At 39.6% G+C, this 17,690-nt stretch overlaps 1 protein-coding gene across 1 annotated transcript in view; it reads right to left on the bottom strand.

Annotated features, from left to right (window-relative positions):
* Positions 1-6,906, bottom strand: part of SPIRE1 (spire type actin nucleation factor 1) — a 203,270-nt gene extending 196,364 nt beyond the window's left edge. Inside the window, 1 exon segment of the mRNA XM_021683011.1 lies at positions 6,576-6,906. Within this exon segment, the coding sequence (XP_021538686.1) occupies positions 6,576-6,897 (322 nt within the window). The 5' untranslated portion in view covers positions 6,898-6,906.
* Between the last annotated feature and the right edge of the window lie 10,784 nt (positions 6,907-17,690).

Raw genomic sequence — 17,690 nt, 5'->3', positions numbered from 1 at the left:
AATTAAATATTAATAATAATAGTAATTCATCCCCCTGGAGGAGGCCCCCTTCTCCAACGCAGGCTGGGCTTAGTGACTCCTTTCCAAAGAACAGAGTATAGAAAAAGGTAAAAACAGTAACTCTTTAGGCAAAGAAACCTGGTAAACAAAGGTGCACATCACCAGTGGTGCTGTGTGGATATAATGTGCCCCAATCCTGTGTGATGAGAGGAGCCTTCCCCTCAGTGGTAATTCCTTGCCCAAACACATAATCCCAGTCAAGTCAAGAAAACGTCAGGCAAACCTAAATGGAAGGACAGTCTACAAAACCCCTGACCAGTATCCCTCAAGATTGTCAAGTCAGGGGAAACAAGGAAAGTGTAAGAAATCACAACAGACCAGAAGAGACTAAGGAGACATGAGGACTAAATGCGATATGGTATTCTGGATGGGATTCTAAAACAGGAAAAGGACATTAATAGAAAAATGAAGTCCAGAGTTAATAGTTCCAAATGAAGTCTGGAGTTAATAGTAATGGGCCAATGCTGGCTTCTTAGTTTTGACAAAGACACCACACTAGTATAAGATGTTAACATTAGGAGAACTGGGTGGAGTACACAGGAATTTCTGTGCTAACTTCGCAACTTTCTGTAAATCTAAAATTATCTCGAAATAAAAAGTTAATCCAAAAACCTACTATATTTGGCAATATTTTCCTCATAATTTTAAACAAATATCTGGAAGAGAATAGTTTATTTTTTCTACTTAGCCAACAGGAGGCAAATGAAAAACATAATATGGCTCTGATGACAGTATTATGAAAGTGGGATGGGAACTGTTGCCATTTTACAGAATTTATGATGCAGGAAAGTGATTCTGACCTTACAAATAAAATAGGCAGAGCGTGACTCATCATCTCGTACCAACATATAGTCCTTGGTAGATCAATGATTGTTTTCTTCAAAAACTGAGTCAAAATTATTGGTGAGGCTACACTGTGGGTTTCCCAACAAAGTCCCAACTTACTTACATACCCATATCTGTATATGACTAAACTCCCCTGTTTTCCTTTGCATAGGGCAGAAAAACAGATATAAACCACAAAGCATTATTTCAAAATTTTTCCCAAAAACGTCTGTGGCTACTCCCACACAACCCAACACAACTAGAAGTACGCTGGAGGGTAAATTGGAGTCAACAGGACACCAATCTTACTGATTATGGCTAAAATAACTTAATTTTGCAAATGACCATCTGCACATATTGTGCACAGGGGCCTATAAGAGACCTATGTAAATGAGTGGGCTCAGAGTTGAAGCTTCATTAGCTGCATCGTAAACTTATCGATGTGGTTATGTTTTATTTTCTCTTCTTCGATGACTAGAACTATTTATCTTTACATTACTCATGGAAACTTGAACGCTGCTTGCACATGGTAGGAACTCAATGCATTTTCTTTTTTAAGATTGTATTTATTTATTTGAGAGGGAGAGGAAGAGAGCACAAACTGAGGGAAGGGGCAGAGGGAGAGGAAGAAGCAGACTCCCTACTGAGCAGGGAGCCCAATGCAGGGCTTGATCCCAGGACCCCAAGATCATGACCTGAGCCAAAGGCAGACGTTCAACTGACTGAGCCACCCAGGCGTCCCTGCATGTTTTTAAAATTGAATTAGCCCAACATATTGGGAGATACTGTACAAATGGAATAATTCTTACCTATTACTATACCTGATGAGACATCTCACCAACCCCTAATACCATCATTCACCCCCAAACTCTACCCTGGACACATACACATAAATCTCAAATATTCCTTTCATTTACTGATCAGGATGTTAACACTCAAGAATTATACCAAGAATGAACAAGAATTCATGTTTTAAAACATGTTTTCGCTATTTCAACCTTCTCCACAAGTATTTGTTCTCTCTTTAAAATCAAATAGATATTATTTCAAGACCATTTTTCCACCAAATTAGCATGAAACTTACTGAGAAGCTTGACTGATCATGTCCTCTTTTCAAATCCCAAACAAAGCCCAATGTTCCCTATACGAAGGGATGCCTTTATTAGTATGCACCCAGGCTTTCATTGTTCCTCCCAGGAAAACCTATTACCAATCTAAGATTATTTTAAATCAAGATGCGGTCATAATTTTTAAAATGTTCTTTATACATCTAACATTAAAGATACATCAAAGATTTTGAAATCAAAATCTGAAATGTTGTTTTTGTCAGATGGGTATTAAGGCCTAAGAGGCTGTTGAGACCATACAATGGTTCTAAGCTCTAATACTATTGTTATTAATAATTCTCTACGGCATCCCAGGAAAAAAAAAGTTCTAATCTTGCGAAGGTCTGGAATATAACCTAAATTCCATCAGTGACTACTTCCTAAATAACGTGTATAATAAAATGAGTTCCAAATGCCAGTTAGGCATAGTGGTGACAAAGAGCAGGCCGTATATGCAGAGCCTGAGTGTCTTTAACTTGTTAATTAAATGTGTGAAAGCAAAAACTGCATCAACCTACATATAAGAAACTTTTATCAAACAGTAAGGTTTACTATATGTACATAAACATTAGGGAAAATAAAAATGTTGTCAAATACCTAGGAAGAATCATAAGCCCTCTTGATTCTAAGCAATGTTTCCTTCTGTCATCACAGAAATACTTCATAAAATATGCTGCTTAAGACCCTATTTCATAATTTAATCATTTTTACTCTTAAGATATACTCTAAAAAACTAATTTTTTCCTTTTTCTTTATCTCCTTCAATCCTATATCACACTGCTTTCATGGCGATGTTAGTATATGGCACTAGATTATATCAGAATGCTAAATAAAATTGCTTGTTCTTCATTGTCTTCTTCCCATTTTGGTCTCATTTCCATGCCTCCCACATCTTTCATCATTTTCCTATTTCTCTTATAGGTATGTCTAATTTAATTCAAAGTGAATATGAACGTTCTGGATGTAGCAACACTGTTAAAAGTAAACAAGAATTAAAATCAATTACTACTACATTCACCCCCAAAACAAGTCAAGAAAGCATGTGAGGGGTTATTTCTTCCTATGGGACTAAGGGGAGCGATACCACTTGTCCATTCAACGCAAGAGCAGAGGGAAGAGTGGCCAGCGCAAAGATTCACTCACTCGAGGATTACAGCCAGGATCCAATTCTCCACACTGAACACAATCCTGTGTACCACCCATCATCCGCTAGACCTGTGGTTCTCAACAGGGGATGACTTTGCCCAGAGAAAACTTGGCCATGTCCAGGGACTTTTTTGATTGTCATGACTTGGGGGAGGGAATGGGTAGTTACTGGCATCCAGTGGGATGCTGCTGAACATCCTACACAGGCATAGGCCAACACCATACTGAATTATTCAGCCAAAAATGGGAATGAGAAACCCTGACCCAAACCTTTGTGTTCCAATTTTTAATAAAAATGCAGAACAGCAGGACCACAGGCACCATGGTGGTGCAAAAGGACACAGAATTAGGGGAGAAAGGAAACTAAAAATTACTGAATATCTGCTACATAACAAGCCTTGCTTTAGTCACTTTACATGCATCGTCTCCCTTAAACCCTCTTGCGTGAAAAAGTGATCTATTCTCATTTTACAGATGAGAAGGCCGGACTCAGGGTGATTGTATATGCAGAGCTTAAGTGTCTCTAATTCATTAATTAAGGGAGGTTAGGGAACTTATTCAAGGTCACTCAGCTAGGAAGGGGAGGAATAAGGACCCAAATTCAAACCAAATCTATTTATAAGCCTAGAGGTTAAAAGACCTGGATTTGATTCAAAGTCACCACTATGAATTTAAGCAAGTCCCTTAACTTCCCTAAATCTCCATTTGGAAATAAATCAATGGATAAACTGTGTGAAAATATAAATAGGATTGTATGTTGTTGCCAGTCAACATACAATCCTATTAAACATCCTACAGTGAAAAAGTACTTCTTAAGGTAGCGGGAGGGGAAGAATGAAGCGGGGGAAATCGGAGGGGTAGACGAACCATGAGAGACGATGGACTCTGAAAAACAAACAGGGTTCTAGAGGGGAGGGGGGTGGGAGGATGGGTTAGGCTGGTGGTGGGTATTGAGGAGGGCACATTCTGCATGGAGCACTGGGTGTTATGCACAAACAATGAATCATGGAACACTTCATCTAAAACTAATGATGTAATGTATGGGGATTAACATAAGAATAAAAAAAAAAGTACTTCTTAGAATTGAGGCGTCATGATTACCATTTTTCCTTAAAAATAGAATTTATACATGTGCACAGTACTAAATTACTCAGCATTTTTAAGAATCAAGATTAAGTGTTCAGAAGACACTGCCTTCTGTAGCCATGCAACTACTCTTAAATCCTAGGAGGAAATAAACTAACGTAAGCAACATTTTAGTATGAACTTCCTAAAGATTTTTAATCGATCAAGCCTAAGTGCTCAAGACTATCAACAACTTTGGTTGGGCTCTCTCAACAACTGGTAGCCGAGATCATGAGCCAAACTACGGAAGAAGAGGATGGATTATAAATTCATTACCGCTACTGCAGGGAAACTACTATTATCTCCAAAAAGAGTATTACATTGAGGTCAAGATAGTATCACTCACACTAATGATACAAAATAATAATAACAATAATAATTGATTGCAAAATGAGATTCTGATTTTTTTTTTTGACTCTCATCAGAATACATGAGTCTTTGACAAACTACTAGTAGGTCCATAAATATAACTTAAACCACATTCTTCTGGGATAAAGTTCAGAAGAAAGAATGTAAACTCCTGTTTGTTTCTTCCAGAGGTCAACAAACATTACCAATGCTGCTTCTATAGAGGGTTGCACACAACCATTTTTCCCCTTGAAATGCCAGATTCCAAGGCATGGTTTTGCCATATTTTATAATAAATGTATCTTGGCATATGATGTTAATATGTTGTAAGTAAATTATAATACCAAGTATTTCCCACTAACATTGTCCAAGTTTAAAAACAATAAACACACTGGGGCGCCTGGGTGGCTCAGTCGTTAAGCTTCTGCCCTGGGCTCAGGTCATGATCCCAGGGTCCTGGGATCGAGCCCCTCATGGGCAGGAAGCCTGCTTCTCCCTCTCCCACTCCCCCTGCTTGTGTTCCCTCTCTCGCTGTGTCTCTGTCAAAATAAATAAATAAATAAATAAATAAATAAATACAATAAATACAATAAACACATCAAATAAACTAAAAACGATTTGAAATAAAATAATTTTGAGAGAATTATGAAGAATAGATTTAAGTAAATGAAAGTTCTGAAATGTGTTTCCCCGAAACACACACACATTTTAATGTTCTGGGGGAAGTGAAACAATTGATAACTAAAATCTTGAATGTTTTTTACTTTAATCAATTTAGATAAGGATTTGCATTAAATGTCATTTTACTGACTAATGAATTACATCTTTCACCTTAAGCATTTTGACACTTCCATCAACTTTCTAAAAGTGAGGGCGGATTATTTCTCTATGTTTTTAATATACTTGCCTCTCTCAAAAGACTGAATTATAAAAACTGATAGGAGAAACCTATTATCAATCCCCTCATCATCATCACTAAATCTCTGAGTAAGCCCTAGCTACATAATAACGTGTAGGTGATAATCTCGAAGAATTTACGTTAGACAATAACCAAACTGAAATCCATTTTATCTGGTTTATCTGACATCCTGTCAACTTTTGACTTGACAAGCCTGTTTTTCCATCACAACAAATTTTAACACGCAGGTAAATAGTAGTTATTTTATAACTTTCAGGAGCTAGAAATCATTATTTCGTCTCCTCCTGTTTCTCCCAATTCTCCTCGGGGCTTTTTATATTTCCAAACCGAAAGAATTTGTTGCCAAATTTTTAAAAATACTATTAGCTGACTACTCATTCTGAAAGGTATAATTTTCCTGACAGCAGAATTAACTACCCTTGACGAGATCTCACGTGAACCTTTCATAGCACCTACCACATCCCAAGTAAATAGCCCTGGCATCTAAGTATGTATACATAGCTTATCATGAAAAGGACCCAACCCACTCCATTTCCCAAACAAGACGCGGGCAGCTCTCCTATGACAGTCTGTACAATTACCAGCACCTTGGGCAGGTCCGCGGCCCTACTGCGGGGCGCAGGCCCGCCCGGACGCTCCCTTCACAATCCCCCTTTGTGCCGCTGCCGGCCCCCCACCCCCTGCTCCGACCTCCGTGGGGCCCCGCTAGACCACAGCGCCAGCACCACCACCTCCCCCCCGCCCCCCGCCCTCCCCAGGCCCGGCTCCTCCCGGGTCTCCCTTGGGAGGTGGGCGTTCGCGGGGCGGAAGGGCAGGGCCCAGGGACTGCGAGGGGAAAGGGGGGCCGCGTTGGGGGGGTCCTCCTGTCGGAGGTGGGGGTCGCGCGGCGGGAGGGCAGGGCCCAGGAATGCGAGGAGAAAAAGGGGCCGCAGGGGGTCCTCCTGTGGGAGGTGGGGGTCGCGGGGCGGAAGGGCCCGGCCCGGGGCTGCGAGTGAAAGGGGGCCGCGGCGAGGGTTCTCCGTGGGGGCGCAGGTCGGCGGCCTCACCCGCAGCTGGGTGCGGCTCTCCCGCATCGTCGGGCGCCAGGGTAACGGCGCCGTCCCTCCAGACGCGGATCTGCGCGGCTGAGCGCACGCGGCGACGGGGCTGGCGGTGGCCAGCGGCCGCGGCGCGCAGAGACCCGCAGCACTGGTAGCACACGGCCCACGCCTGCTCCTCGTTGATGGGCTGGTTGTAGAGCCGCAGGATCTCCTCCAGGCTCAGCGCGTCCGGCGGGCCGCCAGACGCCCCGGGGCCCGGAGGCCCCTCGCCGCCCGCTGGCTCCGCTCGGGGCTCCCCGCCGCCTGCCGGGCCCGCCGGCTGAGCCATCCCGCGGGTCGGCGCGGCGGCGGAGCGCTGCGCCGTGTGCCGGCGTGTTCTCAGCTCCCGAGCATCGTCTCGGCGCGCCGCCGCCTCCTCATCCCCGGAACCGCCCCGCCCAACCTGGCCGCGCGCGCCGCCGTAGCGAACCAGGCGGGGGACTGGGCGAGGGCCCGGCGGCCGTGGGCGAGTGAAGAGCGGCGAGGACGCCGCGGCAGCCCTGACCAGGCCGCCCGCTGCCGCCAGCCCGTAGCGACGCGATGGCGTCCGCCGGCCCCGCCCCGCGTCCGCGCCAGCCGCGCGCTCAGTGCCGGGGCTGCGGAGCCGCCCCGCCAGGGTCCGCACGACCAGGAGCTCGGGCGTGCGCTTCGCCGCCAAGCTGACCGCGCCGACCGCAGCCATCCCCCGCCAAGCTAGAAGGCCACTGGCCCTGGATGCCCCTGGAATTGGCTCGCTGGGAGTCTAATTAGGAGCTCGAACCCAGCCTGGAGCAAATTCCTAATAAACGTCTGTGAAACCGCTCCTGCTGCCGCCCACCGTCGGACAGCCCTCTGGGCACGGGTCCTGCGTCTCGTTCAAGCCTCCACACGGTTTCTCCTGACCCGCCGACTTCGCCCCTACACCATCCCCCGGACCCTCCTCTGCTCTTTTTGGGGTAGCTATCGCCATCAATATACCATATAATTTACTTAAACGTATTATTTATTGAATAGGCCCTCCCATCTTCATTGTAAGCCCCGTGAGGACAGGGACTTTTTTATGGGTTTTGCTCACTGATTTCTCCCAAGCGCGTAGATCAGGGCCTGGGATACACACATGTTGTAAATAATTTGTAGATATTAGTTTCAGCGTCCTTCCGGATTCATTTTGTAACGTTTGTACAACTCCTCACTAAGAACGTCTCCAGTGATCACACTCATCATAGTTCTGTTAACCCAGTAAGTTCAGATGATGTGGAATATCACAGTGGCAACACTGAACTGAGGGCAATAAGCCATAGAATAAAATAAAGAAATACAGCACTCCCCAGAGCCTCGCTGACTTCATTAAGTTATACAGTATGATTCTTAGATAAAATAATCACTCATTGGTAAATGAGTTTAATTGGTAACTTTCCACTCTGAGGCTAGTCCTGTGTAAGAACCTGACAGAGCTGAAAGTATCCACCAAGTAAGAAATTTATAACTACCAATTAAACTTGTAAGGCAGTTCTGTGTGTAGTATTAGATCTCACACTCAACAATTGCATCTTGCAGTAAAAATTACAAGGGTCTATTATAAATGCTTAAGATATCACAGTAAATACAGCAGTAGTGGGGGAGAAGAGAGAAAAGCAAAAGGATGTTTTTAAAAAGAATTGAAAGGGGAGAAAAAAGCTTCTCCCTAGTCACCTTATTATAATTTCACTACAAGAGATACAAAAAACCCCTTAAGTAACATCAATTATAGGTTCATAATCCCATTGTAAAAATGCACTATGTGTGCCAAACCCTTGAGAAGAAAGGTCTAATTCCTTATATGATATAGATAGAATGGATAGATATAGATATATAGATACATAAAACCTCTTAAAGAAAAACTGGGAAAAGATACCCAAAATTTGGTATCTTAAAAGTTTAGATTCTGTGTGGATTTTGAAAATACATAGGGCTTTAAAACAGTTTGAACAATGCAGAAAAAACAGCTAAATGTCTACTCTTATGGACAACACCACCATCTCCTGGCCTTATGGGATATTGCTGTTGCACTGCACTGTGACAGCTACAACAAAAATCAATTACATTTTATCCTTTACTCCCCCTACAAAACACAAGTTAAATTAATTAATCAACTAATGAATCAATGAGCCAGTCCCTTGCTACTCCTGGTACAGGGCAATAAATAAATCTCCAAGTAAAGATAACAGTGAAGGGAAGAAGGAAGGGAGTGGAGGTGAAGAAAAAGAAAAATCAAATTTTACCTGAAAAAAAATTTTTTAAAAAGATTTTATTTATTTGACAGAGAGACACAGCGAGAGAGGGAACACAAGCAGGGGGAATGGGAGAGGGAGAAGCAGGCTTCTTGCCGAGCAGGGAGCCCGATGCGGGGCTCGATCCCAGGACCCTGGGATCATGATCTGAGCCGAAGGCAGACGCGTAACGACTGAGCCACCCAGGTGCCCCAAAATGTTATTGTTTTTAAAAGATGTATTCTTTAACACAAGTTCACAACAGAAAGATTTTTTCCTTTCCTAAGTGATAGTTTTTAAACATATATTTGGGGAAGAAAAACATTATGGCATTGAGCCACAGGAAGGTTATATAAAATAGGGCTTTTTTCCCCAGATACTACACTCATGACTGATACACTGTATTTAAAGTAAATTTCTTGCCTTTGAGAGCTTATGTGGAATGAAATTGAGGCAAGATGACAAGCAGAATGTTGTTTGATATATGCAGAAAAAGTAAAAGATAAATCTATTTATTATATAACCTGAACACTTGATGCATTTTTGTACAGACAGTATAATTTTTATATGATTTTCAGAACCTTTTGAAATTTTGATTAGCCCCACATCTGTCATCATAAGACTCTGAGAAAGTGACTGCTGACAACTCAAGACTATCAGAGGTCCAGATATTCTCAGGACTCAAGCAGGACTGTGGAATAACTTGGAATAACCTTCCCATTTTCTCATTTTCAATTCAAATTCAAAGCTTCGAATACCTTCTTATACAGTATATTTTGTTCCAATTTCTGTCATTGATTTTATTTTTTTATTCTTGGCTTCACCACTTTAAAAAAATTGCTCTATATATTTAAAGTGTCTGATAATTCAAATCAACATGTAAATGTCTTTTTCAAAGTGCTGTTAAGATCTGTGAAAAATAGTGGCAGGTGTTACTCTGAATATGATTTTAGTTTTCATTGATTTTGTTGTTGCATTTATTAAAAATGGAATCCTTGAAATTTTTTATTTTATATTTACTTATCATTTTGCAGAATAAATGTACTTCATGCTTCATACTCTGGACGTGCTGGCTGAGCTGCTCTGAGTCTTTCAGGGAGCAAGGCCTTCAGGGAGCACAGTCTGCCTGTGCAGCCCAAGCTTAATCCAGTCACTCCCAGACAATTGCTCCTAAGAGGCACATTCACCTAGAAAAGTGCACCAAAAAGGAAAAAATAGAACAGCATATTTTTTTCAGTGGCATAACCTAAATTTTCATTGCCCACAATTATAATACTTTATATAAAGTGATAATTTTATACTTTCAGAGTGCTTTCTTCAGTTATACAACTTGCAGGTCAGATATTACTATCCCTATCTTACAAATGACAAAATATAGGACTAGTAAATGAAAGAGGTGGGACTGGAATCCAGGCCTCCTGACCAGCTCAGCTCTCTTGGCTACTTCTATCTCTCTACATTTGCACAGAGCAAGAAAAAAGTCCTCATACTTCATTCCTCACTCCAGCAAGCAAGAGTAGTACATAAAAAGCAGATGCTTTAAATTTGTACATACCACTACAATCAACCAAACTTTTGATATTTTAAATACCTTGTGTGAATGATGCGACGCCCCATCTCCCTCCATTGGTCCTTGTGAGTTCACTGGCATTGGGTTTCACCATAGCGGTGATCTCCCCATAGTAATTATCTTCAAAGTGATCTATAATAACTCCATCCCCATGAAGAATTGCAAATTATCACTCCCCTAAGAAGGCTAATTCCATCAACAATCTTAAATGCAGTCTGAAACTCATCTCTTGTAATTTCAATAATCAAACTAAATATTAACCCCAAATCTTTAAAATTAGTCATGAAAATTAGCATGTGACCTCATACATAGAATCAGAAGTACAAAGACCAGGTAAGAACACAACAAAATTGGATTCCTCTGATCTATAAATTTGTAAAAGAATTAACTTTTCTGGGCGCCCGGGTGGCTCAGTTGCTTAAGCGACTGCCTTCGGCTCAGGTCATGATCCTGGAGTCCCTGGATCGAGTCCCGCATCGGGCTCCCTGCACGGCGGGGAGTCTGCTTCTCCCTCTGACCCTCCCCCCTCTCATGTGCTCTCTCTCATTCTCTCTGTCTCAAATAAATAAATAAAAATCTTTAAAAAAAATAAAAAAATAAAAGAATTAACTTTTCTATCCAAAGGTGAAGATATTGAGAAACATTTAGAAAATACCCATGAATGCCCTTTTACTAAGTGGTACCCTAAACCAGTGTTTTCCACAACATATTCATTCTGTAGCATCTAACATATTCAAAATTTACCTATCCTACCTTGATGAGATCAAGTTACATACCCACTGATAAAAACTGAGAAAGAGTAGAGGAACAAGGCAAAATATCTGAACAGTAGCGTATCAGTATGTTCATGAAGGATTTTGGAAAATACTAGGTCAAACAATAGTCATGTTTCACTTTATTGATGTGATTCACCTTTGAGCAATTATTTTTAAATTAACCAGGAGAGACAGTCTTCTGATTCTGAATGTAAGTGGAATTATTAGCTTCAATTAATAAAGAAGATTTGATTTGGAAAAGACCTCATAGATCTAAATTTGAGGCCAAGCCACTATTTTACACTTATAAAAATTTGAGTCTGCAAGGTTAAGTGACTTACCCCAAATTACTGACAGTTGCCAAAAGTACTTCAAATATACTTCCTTTATTTATTTATTTATTTTTAAAGATTTTATTTATTCATTTGAGAGAGAGAGAGACAGCTAGAGAGGGAATACAAGCAGGGGGAGAGGGAGAGGGAGAAGTAGGACTCCCGCTGAGCAGGGAGCCCGATGTGGGGCTCGATCCCAGGACCCTGGGATCATGACCCGAGCCAAAGGCAGACGCTTAACAACTGAGCCACCCAGGTGCCCCCAAATATACTTCCTTTAACATAAGCTTTCCAGATCCTGTTTTTTAGCCATATTACCTACTTCTCATCAAATTTCAAGTTAGGATAAGCAGTAGCTTATTTCTTAATTCTAATGGAAAATAGAAAACAACACAAGGCACGAAAATATCTTTATTTGATAGCAAAATTTTGATGTTTGACAATAATTGCTTGAAAATGTAGAATTCTCAATAAAACATTTAAGAAACCAGAATTTTAGGTTGTATAAGTTAAAGAGAATGCATTTTCAGACTGAAGTCATACTTTGTTGATGAGACAAAGCTAAAATATTTTTCAAACCTCCATATTTAATTTTTGCTCTACTTTATACAAAAAAAGATGGCCCTTTCTTGTTGTTCAAAAGATTGTCATTTTTGGGCGCCTGGGTGGCTCAGTCGTTAAACGTCTGCCTTCGGCTCAGGTCATGATCCCAGGGTCCTGGGATCGAGTCCCACATCGGGCTCCCTGCTCGGCAAGAAGCCTGCTTCTCCCTCTCCCATTCCCCCTGCTTGTGTTACTGCTCTCGCTATCTCTCTCTCTGTCAAATAAATAAATAAAATCTTAAAAAAAAAAAAAAAAAAGATTGTCATTTTTACCTAATGTGCCAGTGGAAGTCTGGAGCTGCTCTTGGCTCTAGTGTTCTGTGACTGTGAAAGGCTCATTTCTCTTCCAAGGTCAATATGTAACTAACACAAAATATGGCTTACTTTAATTCAATTAAATAAGCAATGAATTAAGCCTTGCTTTGGTAATTTTTGTGGAAGTGTATAGGTCGGGCTGTACTTATATTTTAGTAGTGCTTTTCTGTCAAACTATTTTCTTAACCTGACTTCCTGTGTCCTCTTGATCTTTTCTCAATAGTCATTAATGGAGTACAATGTCTTTCTTTCTCTTATTTCCTATGCATGTTCATTTCTCTTGGGAACAGGAAGTGTAACCCTTGCTCCTATTTTCTGCCTAGTAATCATAATCCTTCCTAAGAGATGTTAGAAAAAAATTGTTGACATTAAAATTCATAAAGATATGACTCCTAGATCTCCACCTAAAGCTATGACAATATTTTTTTTTTAAGATTTTATTTATTTATTTGAGAGAGAGAGAATGAGAGAGAGCGAGTACATGAGAGGGGGGGAGGGTCAGAGGGAGAAGCAGACTCCCTGCCGAGCAGGGAGCCCGATGCGGGACTCGATCCCGGGACTCCGGGATCATGACCTGAGCCGAAGGCAGTCGCTTAACCAACTGAGCCACCCAGGCGCCCAAGCTATGACAATATTTTAAACACACTTCCTAATGCAATTCTTTTAAGGGTATTAAAATTATTTGCTGGGCACCTGGGTGGCTCAGTTGGTTAAGCATCTACCTTCAGCTCAGGTCATGATCCCAGGGTTCTGGGATCGAGTCCTGCATCAGGAGCAGGGAGGCTGCTTCTCCCTCTCCCTCTGCTGCTCCCCCTGCTTGTGCTCTCTCCTCTCTCTCTCTGTCAATCTCAAATAAATAAATCTTTAAAAATAATTTTTAAAAATTTTTTTTAATGCTTTATTTTTTTTAAAAAAAGATTTTATTTATTTGATAGAGAGAGAGCACAAGCAGGGGGTGGGGAGCAGCAGGCAGAGGGAGAGGGAGAAGCAGACTCCCCACTGAGCAGAGAGCCCAATGTGGGGCTTGATCCCAGGACCCTGAAATCATGACCTGAGCCGAAGGCAGATGCTCAACCAACTGAGCCACCCAGACACCCCTAAATAAATAAAATCTTGAAAAAAAAAATTATTCCCTTGCAAAATTTGGTAAGTAATTGTTATCCCTCAACTGCAATATTGTCCTAATGCCATTGACATTTTTGGTTTTAACTAAATTACAGTATTCATTTTTTTCTTTGTAGCAGAAGCAATTTCTAAATTCTATTGATTTTGTAGGATTATAAATATTGGGCCAACTTTCCTCAGCTAAAGCAGAGCACTAAAGCAACCACCAAAGTAATTTAGGCCAACTGTTCACGACCTTTACTCTGATCTAACACATAAACTAGAAGACATTCATTTATACAACATTCCTACAAGCATATCTAGGGATATTTGAAATTCTCAGCCCACCTATGTATATACCTCCACTTATTTCTCTCCCACTCAAGAAAGCTTGCCATTATGCAAGAGAGTGAATATGACATAGTTAAAAGCCCAATACCATAGTGTTAACACCTTAAATTTGTCTTAATTATTGTAAAGTAAATTAATGCATTAATATTAAAAATTCTTTCAAAGCACCTGAAATAACTAAGATAGCAGCTTGCTGCAGTCTTAGTTAGCAAATCAGATAGAATTACAACAACAGTATCCTGCCATTAACTTTTACCTATGCAGTTCACAACACAAAAAGTAGCATTTTTCTGTGATTGTGTGCCAAATGACTAGAATCTCTATTACACGTATTTTAGAAGAAAAACTTACCATGTAAAGACATATTTCAAAAACACTTCAGCTAATTTTGAAAATGTCTTTGAAACAAAGAACCTATTATTGCCATGGAATTTTACAAAGAGGTAACTTTTGAATTAATTTTTTTCTACTATATTTAAAACAACCTCTACTTGTAATATACAAGTTATTTAACTGATTCTTACAATCAGCTTTGTTAAGAACTGAAGATTCCAATTTAACATCTTTGAACTAATCTAAAGACATTAGTTTTAGTGATGTATTGCCAGAAAAAAAGTAATCAAGTTTCATTTGAAACATTATAACTTTAGCTTAAAAAATTAAAAATTCCATATCACTGGAATTAAGCTACTATAAATCTAAAGCTGATTTTTCTAAGTTAAGATGTATATGAGAAACCCTACAGCAACCACCAAAAAATAAATAAGCTTAAAAATATAGTGACAAAATTATTAAAGACATTTAAATGCTACATTAGAAAATATTTACTTAATGCAAATGAAAGCCGTAAAGGGGAAATAAAGAAACAAAAAAAGGTATGAAATACAAAGAAAACAAAAAGTTAAATGGTAAACATAAACCCAGCTATATAAATAAGAACATTAAATGTAAATGGATTTAACAACACAGACAAAAGGCAGAGACTGTCAGGCTGGGGGGTGGGGGAGATTTGACTATACACCGTCCAGGGGAGACACTCTTTATACTGAAATATATGAATTCATTAAAAGTTAAAGGATGGAAGAAGATATGATCATGCAGACAGCAACCACAAGAAAGCTATACTAATATCAGAAAGAGTAGACTTTAAAACAAAAACATTATTAGACATAAAGAAGACTTTTTATGATAAAAGGATATATACATATACATACAATTACAAACATATATAACAGAGCACCAAAATACATGAAGCAAAAACTGAAAGGAATAAAGTGAGAAACAATTCAATGGCAATAGTTGGAGGACTTTACTACTCTACTTTCATTAACAATTGAACAATTAGAATAGAACCATTAATGGATAGATAAAATATCTGAACACTATAAACCACTAGACCTAGCAGACATCTACAGAACACTCCACCCAACAACAGAATATACTTTTCTATTAAGTGCACATGTGAACATTCTCTAGGATAAACTATGTTAATCCACAAAACAAACATCAATAAATAAGTCAATAGCAGGGGAAAAAATTGGGTAATTCACAAACATTTGGAAATTAACACACTAACACACTCCTAAATAGCCAATGGGTCAAAGAAGAAATCAAAAGGGACTTCAGAAAATACTTTGAGATGGATGAAAATGAAGAAAACATACTGAAATCTGTGGGATGCATCCAAAGGCGTGCTTAGAGGAAAATTTATAGCTGGAAATGACTATATTAAGAAAGAAGAAAGATCCCAAATAGTAACCTAAATTTCCACCTTAAGATACTGCAAAAGGAAGTACAACTAAACCTAAAGCAAGAAGGACAGAAATAATAAAGATCAGGGTAGAAATGAATGAAAAAGGAACAGAAAAACAACAAAGAAAAATCAATGAAATCAAACCCTAGTTCTTCAGAAAGATCAACAAAATTGGGAAAAGAAAAAAGAGAGAGAGAGGGAGAAAAGTCTCCCATTACTAGAATCAGAAATGAAAGAGGAGTTTTTACCACTGACCTTATGAAGAAATACTATGAACAACTGTACGCCAAAATTAGATAACTTAGATGAAATGGATAAATTCCTAGAAAGACACAAACTATCAAAACTGCCTCTAGAAGAAACAGACAATCTGGATATACCTATAACAAGTGAAAAAACTGAACTAGTAATAAAAAAACTACCCACAAAGTAAAGCCCAGGCCCAGATGGTTTCTGAATTCTACCTATCAAAGTGAAAAATGAATCAACTTGGGGCACCTGGTGGCTCCAAAGGCTAAGCATCCAACTCTTGATTTCGGCTCAGGTCATGATCTCAGGGTTGTGAGATCAAGCCCTGCATCGGGCTCCATACTGGGCGTGGAACCTGCTTAAGATTCTCTCTCCCTCACCCCTTGCCCCTCCCTAATGCCCCCCCCAGCTCATGTGAGCTCACTCTCTCTCCCACTCTCTCTCCCACTCTCTCTCCAATCTCTCTCAGAAAAAAAAAAAGAATCAACTTTTCACAAACTCTTCCAAAAAACAGCAGCAAGGAACACTTCCCAATTCATTTTATGAGACCATTGTTACCCTGATATCAAAATCAAAGACATCACAAGAAAAGTAAAATTACAAGCCAGTATCTCTTATGAATACAGACAGAAAAATCCTCAATAAATTACTAGCAAACTGAATATAGCAGCATATAAAAAGAATTATACACTATAACCAAATATAATTTATCCCAGAAATTCAAGGTTGGTTTAACATTTGAAAATCAATTCATGTAATACATTATATCAATAAATAAAAAACAAAATACACATGATCATCTCAATAGATGCAAAAAGAGCATTTGACAAAAATCCAACACCCTTTCATGATAAAAACAACTAGTAGCTGGACAGGAACTTCCTCAACCTGATAAAGGGCATCTATGAGAAAACCAATTAAAAACATCATACTTAATGGTGAAAGAATGATTTCTCCCCAACAGCATGAACAAGACAAGGGTATCCACTCTTACCACTTCCTTCAACATTGTGCTAGAGGTACTAGCCAGGGCAATTAGGCAGATAAATGAATGAATGAATGAATAAAAGATATCTAGATTGGAAACGAAGAAGTAAAACTACTTCTATTGCAGGTGTCATGATTGTGTCTAAAGAAAATCCTAAGGAATCCACTAAAAAAACTATTAGAACTATTAAATGATGTCAGCAAAGTTGCATGATACAAGATTAACATACAAAAATCAATTATATGTCTAACACTTGCAATGAGCAACCTAAAAATGAAACTAAGTAAAACAACTCCATTTATAATAGCATCAAAAAGCTAAAATAGGAATAAATTAACAGAAGTACAGAACTTATACTCTGAAAACTACAAAATATTGTTGAGGAAAAATAAAGATTTAAAATAAATGGCAAGGGGTGCCTGAACGGCTCAGTTGTTAAGAGTCTGCCTTTGGCTCAGGTCATGATCCCAGGGTCCTGGGATCGAGCCCCGCATCGGACTCCCTGCTCAGCAGGAAGCCTGCTTCTCCTTCTCCCACTCCCCCTGCTTGTGTTCCCTCTCTCACTGTGTCTCTCTCTGTCAAATAAATAAAATCTTTTAAAAAAAAAAGTCTTAAAAAAAAATAATAAATGGCAAGACAACCCATATTCGTGAAGCAAATGATGAAATGCCTTCATCTTAACAATATTAAGATGACAATACTCCACAAATACTCTACAAATTCAAGGCAATACTTCTTAGAATCCTGGTGTTTTATAGAAACTGACAAGTTGATTCTAAAATTCATATGGAATTGCAAAAGACCCAGAATAGCCAAAACAATCTTGAAAAAGAAC

Source organism: Neomonachus schauinslandi, chromosome 14 (genome assembly GCF_002201575.2).
Source record: "Neomonachus schauinslandi chromosome 14, ASM220157v2, whole genome shotgun sequence".
Lineage (NCBI taxonomy): Eukaryota > Metazoa > Chordata > Mammalia > Carnivora > Phocidae > Neomonachus > Neomonachus schauinslandi.
This window is presented reverse-complemented; position numbering and strand designations above follow the sequence as displayed.